Source organism: Apteryx mantelli, chromosome 2 (assembly GCF_036417845.1).
Source record: "Apteryx mantelli isolate bAptMan1 chromosome 2, bAptMan1.hap1, whole genome shotgun sequence".
Taxonomy (NCBI): Eukaryota; Metazoa; Chordata; class Aves; order Apterygiformes; family Apterygidae; genus Apteryx; species Apteryx mantelli.
Window position 1 is genome coordinate 144,713,470 of NC_089979.1, and position 10,351 is coordinate 144,723,820.

The 10,351-nt window shown below is 42.5% G+C and overlaps 1 protein-coding gene across 2 annotated transcripts; it reads right to left on the reverse strand.

The window, feature by feature from the left end:
- Positions 1-667: 667 nt before the first annotated feature.
- Positions 668-10,123, reverse strand: CLDN12 (claudin 12). Of its 2 annotated transcripts, XM_067291729.1 has the most exons (4): positions 10,006-10,123; positions 8,793-8,862; positions 7,352-7,413; positions 668-4,751 (listed from the first exon to the last, which is right to left on the reverse strand). In XM_067291729.1, the coding sequence occupies exon 4, from the start codon at positions 4,721-4,723 to the stop codon at positions 3,986-3,988; it is 738 nt and encodes a 245-aa protein (XP_067147830.1). In that variant the 5' UTR covers positions 4,724-4,751; positions 7,352-7,413; positions 8,793-8,862; positions 10,006-10,123; the 3' UTR covers positions 668-3,985. The 2 variants fall into 2 exon arrangements, with proteins under 2 accessions (XP_067147830.1, XP_067147829.1); XM_067291728.1 differs by lacking the exon at positions 8,793-8,862.
- Positions 10,124-10,351: the final 228 nt, after the last annotated feature.

The window sequence follows — 10,351 nt, forward strand, 5'->3', positions numbered from 1 at the left end:
TGCCAAGCTTTACTTGTCAGGAGCAGCCCACAGTGGAGACCCAACATCACTGACCGCAACTGTGGTTCTAGACTGCTACGTCTCACTGGGGCGCCTGAACAACTTTCACACACAGGTTGTGGCATATTCTCCAAGGGATAGCACAGCTGGCACCGAAAAGCAGAGAGGGAGGAGGATCCTGTTCCTGGTCAAATGCCACCACTTACTTTCCTGAGTGACACTAACATCAAGCAAATCTTACAAGCCTAGGAGAGAACAAATCTGCTCTCTTTTCCAGCACGGCATTGGTACATTGGCATAGGGCTCAACCAGATCCTGGCCTCTAGCCTGCATTCAGGTCACATACAGAGAAAAGTAATCATCTAGATTAAGGGAAATCACTCATTTCCTTTTTAAGGAAAAAAATCCTAGTTTTTTAAGACTAGCTTATAGTGAAATAAAGGGAAATGATAAATAAGAGTCAAATTTTCAGAAGGTGGCTGAGATTTTTTTAAGCAGTAGCACCATAAAATTATGGAGTTAAAAATGCAACATATCATATATTTGAGCCTGTTAAGGCATCTGAAACATTTTGACAAGTCTGATGATCAATGCCAAAACGGGTAAAGTCTTTCATATTCTAATCATTACTGTTTTCTACAAAATGAGTTGAAACAAACTACAGCTGTATGAGAACAGGATTTATTAAAAATACATATTTTCCATTTTACATAAAAAGAACTCACATTAAAACACAACTGAAAAGCTGGTCAGGAATTACTTGAAAAAAAATACAGACTTCCATAATCCCAGAGCACCCAACCTTTGATTGCATGAGCCACAAATTAAAATCTTCCTGTGCTCAAGACCAGAGTGCCTGTAGTGCATACAGCAAAGTGCCAAGAAGTAGCAGCTGGTCAGAGGCAGGGGTGCTAACAGCTCCTCCGCAGCTGTTCCCTGCTACAGATACATGCAAGGTGCAAGCTTCCTTCTCCCCAAATCCAGGAAGGGCTGCTACTCCCCTGGGCACAGCTGTAACCTTAGCAAGAGAACTGCTGGGGTGGCATGGGGCTCAAGTGTCACAGGTTGGCCACCCCTCCTGTAAACAAGGAGCAACACAGCACAGCACAGCACTTCCAGTTAGTTTTCATTAGGATGTAGTTGCAACTCACATCAGCAGCACTGGTGAAAGAAACCTGGCTGTGCTTTTATAAATTAAACATGATGCAACAGTCTTTTTGATAAAGATGACCTTAACTGAAACTTCCACTGGAATCTTAGATGCCCACTCTTTTGGGTCCCCAAGCTTGTGGATCCCTACTCTTCATAGCTCAGGCCCATCTCAGACTTTTGAAGAGACAGTTTTCAAAGCGACACATTATCAGCTTAGGCAGCAGCATATACTAATTGAAAGTCTAGTGCATAAAAATCAAAGAATGCAAAAGAGCTGTCAGACACATCTGCTATTTAAACTATACAGAACAAAACACTGGCTGCATTTACTCTCCATAGAAAATACTCTAAATCAGTTTTCCAGGCTGCTGAAGACATTGAAGATTCAACTCCTTTTAAATGTATTGTATACATCATCCCTCTAAAGTGAGCAAAACACTGTAAATTCAGGCTCCAACAGCACACAAGACAGTGCCTATAGAATAACATTTACTGGCCAACTCATAACTTCATCAAGGCACACAAGAAGAAAAGCCAGACTGCAAGGAAGGTGATGTGAAATTATGAACCAATGATCCCTTTGCTTTGACCTTATAAAGCATGCAGGGGCACAACAGCAAGAGTGGCAACAGTATCTGTGGTTGGACAATAAGAATAACTGTAAAGCAAAGTTCAATTTGGAAGAAAAAAAAAAAAGTGGCCTTGCATAGCTTCATACATATTATGATTCCATACAGTCCATGAGGTACTTCATCTAATATCATGCCTTGAAAACTTAAGAAGCTATTCAATTCATGTAGCTTTCAGGGTCCATCTCCTTAAGGATTCTTTATTATCTACAAGATTAATTCCTCAGACTGTAATGTAATGAAGCATGCTGCACCACCTTGTGGAAGGCAAGTGATTCCTCTTAACATACTATTATCAGACAGATTGCAACAGAACGAGATTTTCCCTGTAGGCCATTGTTGCTATTTGTAATGCACCAAAAAGGAAATGAACTGATTTTCAGAGCTTAGGATGAGTTTGCAGAGTGGGAATTAAAAAACGGTGATTTTTAGTGAAGCAAATTTGTTCTAGGATTAATAAGATCTAAAGATCCACCAAATTCCAGAATACCACCAATCAAAAGAACCTTCCTTACAGGAATGACATCTTAACCACAAGATCTCAATTTGCCAAAACCTGAACAAGTCAAATATTTGCCTACATTATAATAGTCTTCAGCTTCCTGTCATGATTTTCCAAATTTCCTAGTAACTTCAATAGCCATATTGATTGACTTTGATCCTTAGGGGTGATCTGCTCTGCATTTTAGGAGGGAAAAATGCTTTAAAAACATCCCAGGTTGGGAATTTATAACCTTTTCTCACCTTTGTAAGGCTATACTCTGATGCTCACAAATGATTAGGAACCTCACCTTACAGGAAATAAGAAACTTTTTCCAGTTATGAGGTGGCAGAGTAAGGTGTGTGTGTGTGTGTGTGGGGGAGATTTTAAAATAGCTCAACTTGAAAGGTGTTGAAGAACAAGCCTGGAAAGGTGAAGTTTTCATCAGTAATTAAATAAGCTACAGCATGGAAAGTCCAACAACCCGCTGCGTATAAAACTTCCCATAAGCATCAACTCTAGAAAAAAGATACACAGGTCCACTGTTAGTTGTATATATATATAAAACATCCAGATTTAAAAATCTCTCCCCAGGGTTATCAACCCCCCTCCTAGAGAGATACTATTATAGCTTGCGTACAGTGTTGCAAAACATTGTTTCATAGTCTTTAAATTCTTCATGGCTTTCCTAACCCATTTTGCAGTGTGAATGACATCTCTCTCCAGAACTAAATAATGCTCTAAAGCATTTTTAATTTTAGGCCTGCTCTACTTGAAGATGGCCTTCCAATAAAATATTCAAGCTTTTAAACAAAATTTTTAAATACAAGTAGTCTTTTTTTTTTAATCACAAAATAGATCTATTGAACTTGACAACTTATTAAAAAAATACACACTAGAAAGAAAATTCACAGAAGAAAAAAGTTTCCAGCCTCCAATGATTCAGAAAATGCTAATTACAGTACAGAAGAGCATTATTAGTTAAATCAATTTTATTTCTAAGTTTGATTGCTACTTTGAAATTAAAGGGTAATTTGACACTAATTCTACTGCAGAAGTTCATAAGCCAGGTGGCTTTTTATGTGTACAGTGCAAAACAAAGAACACTGCTATAGAACTGAATTAGTCTGCCAAATACCCTTTTCAAACATCACATCTTAAAATACATGTGTCTAGATAAAGACTTTGTAACCCATTTCTTAACCTCCTTTCTGCTCCAGCTAAATGATCATACACTTTACACTAGACTAGGTTATTTTCTCATCCGTAATAAGAAACTCAGCAAACCCCCTACACCCAGCTCCACAGGATTTGGATAATGCATGGGTGCAAGGGTCTATGCATGCAGTTCCTATAAAGGGATCAGGATCTAATAACAGCTTATCAAAGTAGCAAAGAAGTTCAAACCCACTTTGATCTCAATAAACAGAAAGAATAACAGATGTGCAAAACAACTTGTATGAAAGGATACTATTGTTAGTGTAGTGTCACAGCATTAGCAGCAATTTTGTCTGTACTGAGCTTGAAGGAAAAAAAAAATGTTCAGGAAGGAACATATGAAAAAAGCAAAGGACTTAATGAACTCAGTTCTCCATTGCTTTGCACCTTCAGGAATTTGACCTTAGAAAAGATTAAGCCCAGTGCAAGGCAGTAGAGAGAATCAAGCCCGCAATTTTCACGATTTGAATGAGCACAAGAACTCGGCTTCCAAGACTTTGTCTTCTTAAGACGCATGTGTCACAACAGGAATGTCGATTTCTATAGCAGAGAGGCGAGAGCGTGCAGAATACGGCTGGGAGGCATAGCTGTGCATGCTGGGGGCATGAGAATAGAGGGGCTGCCAGAAAGGGGAAGGTAAGCTTTTACACGCACAATACCACAGAAATAACATAACGGAAGTGAAAAACAGACCACCAGCGCTGGCAATGGCAATAAATACAGAGATGTCAAAGCTAAAGACAGGCTCATATTTTCTGTTCAGATAATTGTTATAAAAAATGACCCAGATCGACGGAGTGAGACAAATGGCACATGCGAGCAGGAACAAGAGGCCAGCCACGAGGTGGCAGCCTGCACTGTTTACAAGGCATTTTGCTAATTTGATGTTTGGCACGCTTGATACAAAGGCTGTGTTACACATGCCAATCAAACAGAGAAACAGAGCAGAGACAGCAGTTAACATACTTAGGGGGAGGGCAAACTGAAGAACACGCAAATCCAGCTGATCAACAGCCGTGTACCACTGTGGGTCATATATTACACAGTCTCTGCTCCCATCAAAGCGAGCACACTTAATCCAGAGTCCAGTGTAAACTGTCACATTCTTCTCATTCTTGTTGAACGTGTACAGTCTCATTTGCCTCCAGTTTGGAAGCAGAACTGCTGCAAGAAGTCCAGCTACTGAGGCTGTTCCACTGAGGAAGGCCAGTACCGTTGCTGCATGAACATCCCGGCAGCCCATGCCTGCCCACGGAAGATGCTTTCTGCAACTAAAAAGAATGATTTCAAAAATCAGTAAGTCTTAGTTTATGGACATAGGTCTGATTACAGTGAGATTACAATGTGCCACTTTAATAAACTTGTGTGGCCCACCTGGCAGGAAGTAACTATCTGGCACCTTCTTCTTCCACAGCTATGTGGTAACACTAAAAAGTTCTCACTTTAATGAAACTTCAGGTTATTTCACAGACTGTTATGGTTGCTCAGCTGACAGGCTGCTAAATTCACTGTGTTCAATTCAGACAAGGAGCATTTCATCATGCAGTTCTCCACAACCTTTCAACTTGTGTCTCCAAGCAGACTTTTACAGTCTGTATGGAGAAGGAGTATCACTGAGTTAGTGCAATTTAAGAAGTTCACTCCTCCTCAAAAGGCAGCTTCCACTCCTTAGCCAAGATGCAGTGTGTGCGTTCAGTCCTGCCATACTGCCGTGTGAGTAAATGGGGACAGCTTAAAACCAGCATCATCAGACTGGACAAGGCAGTTATCCACATTTTACATAGGCCAAATTGTTGATGAGAGCCGCAAGCTAGTGGAGAAGGCATTGTCCAGTAATTTACTGTATATTATTTTTTCAAAAAGCAATCAAAATTTCTTCCACACTTCTTCTGCCTTTCAAAAGCAGCTGTTCAAACACATGAACAATTCCAGAAAGCAGATGGCTTTTCAGCTTCCACATTTTCCTCTTCAGAGGAAGTGTCAAATACCCCTTCCATTTCACTATAACCACTGTCTTTGTATCTAGCACAGCTTCTTATCTGACCATAGAGGAAACACGTGCAGAGATCCTGGGTAACAGTTTCAATGATGGGTCTTCTTAAAAAATGCATTCCCAAATATGATTGGTTAATTTGTATAATCCCATCTCTGGGTACTTGAGAGACTTTAAAGAAGCCTAACAGAGCAGGTACTGAGCATCCACCCTAGAATGTATTTGAAGCAGGGCACTAAAAACTACAGTACCTAAAAAAAACAAAAAACCAAACAATAGATACTTTGAAATTTCAAACTGAAAGTCATTAGGACATAAATGCTTATTGAAATTGCTTCCTAATCATTATCCCACATTGTGCTTATTTTTCTAGAATCACAGAACAATTCTTTAGACACCAATAATAAAACAGACTGAAGTTCTACCACATGCTCATGCAATTAAAAAAAAAATTTTTTTACAGTAAGATTACAGACATGGTTGCAACCAAAGAGGAAATCAAATCAGACTCCCTACTATCCTTCTACACTTGCAAACATGAAATGCCCAGGGAACTTTTCAGATGATGAATGAAGAATTTCCATGTATATTGGAAGCAGACTACAAGCATTATCAAGCTACACACCTAGCCAGCATTTTATTGATTTATAGGCAAATAAATAAAAAGAAACTTGTTTCATAAGAAACAAGGACTTTATTTTCTTTTTATCCTGTCTGACCCTGAAAAATTGCAGGTTATGGCTGCAATAGTATCTGGGTAACATTCACCTGCTGCTCATACTCTTTTAAAGAAACATATCTGTAAAGAAATAATGATAACCACATTTATGCTGAAAATGCATGTTATTCATCAAAAAATGGGATTATATTTGCACTAAAAATAGCTGAGCATGGGCAAGCTACTCTTCTCAGGGCAGCAACCTTTTCAGTTAGTGGGTCATTAGTAGAAAACCCTCTGGGTAGGGGTACCCAAGACTTATTTCCATTATAATTCATTTAATATTATGCTTAATCTCAGCTTCAATAAGGTCAAAGCAACCAACTTGCAAGGAAATGAAACTACAACAGATACATTTGAGGGGGTAAACATAACACAGCATCAAATTTTGTTCTTCTTAGGCTTGATCCTTTTGCTCTTCCATAAAAAGTTTCCCTTTGCCAAGGATTTGACTGGATACGACTTCCATGCAGAGAGGACATACTCAGAGATGGAACTTCCCACCACAAGAGGCTGAAATAAGCACAGGACTGACCATTTTCAGAAACTGTTTCTACAGATCCATTTGCAATAGTAGGGGATAAAAAACTGGACAGAATGGTGGGGGGGAAGTGATGTGAAGTTCTCCCATACTCTAATGCTAGAGATGGAAAAAAAAAAAAAAAGGGATATTTTCTTTCCTTCTAGGTTATCACAAAGTATACTTATGTCAAGGACTATACAGCCAGGACTTGGGACAGAAACAATACAAGTTTTTCCATACTATTACCTCTCTGTTACATAGAGGCAGAAGCCTTCAGTGTCTAGTTCATTCTACAGCTTCCAGGTATTTTAGGCCACCCTGCACACCTTGCTTTTACTGGCCATTCCTGGTAGATGCACCAAGATTTTCTGTCTCTCTCTGTCTCTTTCTTTTTCTTTTTCTTTTTTTTTATGAAAGTATCCTTGGCACTTCTTGTGGGGTAGGAAGGGAAAGTAGTAGAAAACAGCCCACTAGAAGGTACCAAGGAAAAATAAAGTTGTAGGTATGCTATCCATGATGCTCCACCTTGCCCCATCTTGCAAATACCATTAGCTTTATAACTGCAGTTATAGCTTCAGTTACAAAATCCTGATTAAGACAGTAACAAATGTCATAAAGACAGGTCTCGTGTACTCACCAATGGTATGTTCAAATTGAGAGAAAACAACTTCTAGGAGAAGGAAGAATGTATTACTGGATCTAGGAAACAGAAAAAGGAGAAGTCAGTATCTCATTTGTTTCATGCAATTCCAGCAACAGCATTTACATTGCAATTCAGAAATAAGGAACTCTAGATATGTTTCCAGTAGGCCAACTCCAACACCTTTCTACAATTTCCTCTTTTATTTAAAAAGCAAAACCCAAACTGCTTCCACCTCAACTTTTCTTCCCCCCCAGAATTTTTCTCCAGAGCACTCTCTCTTTCTATCCACCCATCTCTATCTTTGTGCAGCAGATATAAGAAAAGTGTTTTTCTACGGGTATTCCGAGGCACAGAGATGCTGACATCCTCGGTTTTACATTTCTAGCAACAAAATCCATATAAAGACATTACTCAGTGAGGAAAGAAAGGGTGAAAGTTACAATTATGATTTTTATTGTCAGAGAACAAAACGCAGACCTTAAAGCTGCTTATCTATTTGTGGTTCTCTATTCCTTCCTTGTTTCTACCCACAGGTTTGGAGAAAAGAAAAAAAGCAGGAAGAAAGTACTGGTTAGCCTACAAATGATTCCTTTTCAATACCTGTACAACTTCTTTAGAGGAAGAAAAAGGATCCTCTTGTGGAGGATCCACAACCGTACATCACACCTGAGCACCACTGAGTCCCAAGGAGAAGTCTGCAGGTCATAGCAGTCTCTACCGGACAGCGTCAGACCTACAGGCATGCCCTTATGTGACTCTAGGAGCTGCTGCCTGAATGTGGGTTAGCTGAAATACACTAACATGCACAAGAATACAGTGCTTATTCTAATTCACTTTTATCAAAACCTGAACTATTATAACATTAATATACGTGTATCTCCTGGTGTGCAGCATCAGAGAAATTCTTCTAGCAAACCATCTAGGCAAGAGAGAGATCTTACAACATGCCCTTATGCAACCCAAATTTCTCACTATGTGAGAAAGTACATTTCCAAGTCTACGGTCCTCCAAGATAAACGCTATTCCACTCAAGACACGGAAACACAGACCTAATCAGCTCAAGCATCCCACTCGATTTCAACTGCCAGGTTAAACAACCAACCAAGACCGCTATGAGGAAATGCTACAATTTGGGCAAACTAACTACACAGAGCTGCAAACGTCAGAGTCAGCATATCCAGGTGCATTTAGAGGAGAAGCAGCAGCAACCAGAATGGAACTCAAACAGAAAAATATGTATTACTGCACAGGTAGGAGCTGCTGTCTTTATTCAATGACATTTCTGAGCAGTTTTCAAGCACTCCGTGACATTCAACAGCAACCTAAGCTAGGAAAAACATATATATCTCCCTTTGGAAGTTCACACCCCAAAATACAGGCCACAATGTTCAATAACAACCGTAAGTAAGTAGAGGATTAGCACTTGCAAACATACCTGTCAGGAAGCCAGCTGTGCCAAGCCCATGAGTCCCTCCCACCAAATGATGTAAACCTGTGGCCACCAGCTGTTGTAAGACAAAACAATATAGAATATCCTACAAGATCCGATTCAGAAAGACCTCCTTTCCTGCAGATGGAGTTTTCCTTCTCTTTCTCTAGCTAACATAATCTAGACCATTTTGTTTTATACTCTGTCACTGCTGGTGCTGAGAAACTAAGGACTTTGGCCACTTCCAAACTAGCCATCCAAGGGAAGAAAGCACACTTTGGCCAGGATAGGTGTCTCACCCTAGATGAGAGACTTGAGTCACCCTCTTACATCTGATCCACACTAATTAGAAGTCCTGCTTCAGGGACAGATTTTATCATAGCTTCTATTTTAAAGATCCATGGTACTGAAACAGGAGCTGGTCAAAGACCATGATGTGGGAATGACTGTTGTTCTATAAAGCCCTGCAGGACTGACATCACAGTAAGGGAATTTATAAGTAAGTGCACTCTAAAGATATTTTCAACAACAGCATTATCAGTTAAGTTAAATAAAACTTATTAGGAATTTTGGATAGCTGACCACAAGAAAGGGGACCAACAACTGTCCTTTGTTTCAAGACATCTGGAAATAACCAATACAGAATAAGCTATGCCAGTCTGTTTCTTCTAGAAATCAATTATACGGCTCCAAGTTCTACAAAAATCCTGTTAAAAGTTAAATCCAGGTGCAAAGGATTAGGACTAACGCTCTAGTTAACGTACTAGAGCAGGAGCTCCAAGGAAAACTGGTAACACGGCTAATTATTTAACCGATCGATTGGGAGGAGAACACATGACGCAGAGCTAAAACCGACCCGGAAAACAGCCCCCCCGCCCAAGCGCGCTGGCGGGGGCCGTGCGCGCCCTCCGGCCCGCGGCAGCTGCGCGCACACGCGAAGCGCGCATTTATACGCGGTCCTACGGGCGCGCTCCCCGACCGCGACACCCGCCCCGCCACGGAACGGAGAGGGCACAACCCGGGAGCGGCTGCGGGACGGGAAGCGCCCTTTCCCCCGCGCCCAACGGCCGCCGCCGGCGGCGCGCGAGCGCGCAGCCCCCGCCGCGGCGGCGCAACCGGGCCGGCTGCCGCCTCAGGGCGAGGCGGCCGCGGGGCAGCCCCGCCGGGCGCCGCCTGGACGGAGCCAGGCCCGCGCCGCGCGCCCGCTCCCGCCACTCGCCTCGCCGTCAGGGTGCAGGCGCACGCAGCCAGGGCACCATCGCCGCTCCGCTTCCCCCGCGCCGGCCTGCGGCTGCCGGAGCGGCTGCGGCTCTCTCAGGCTCTCGGGAGGCCGCGGCCTTCGGGGGCGCGCGGAGGGTTGTGGGATTGTAGTCTGGCGCCCCCGCAGCGCCTGCGCCGAGCGCGCCGCGCGCACTGCAACTCCCAGCGTCCCCCGCTGCCGGCGGGGCACCGCCCGCCGCGAGCCGCGCTGAGGGCCGCCCCGCGGCCCCCCCCCCGTCCCCCGGCAGAGGCGGCCTCGGGGCCCGCCGAGCCCTTCCGCGGCCACAAGCGCCGGCCCCTTGTTT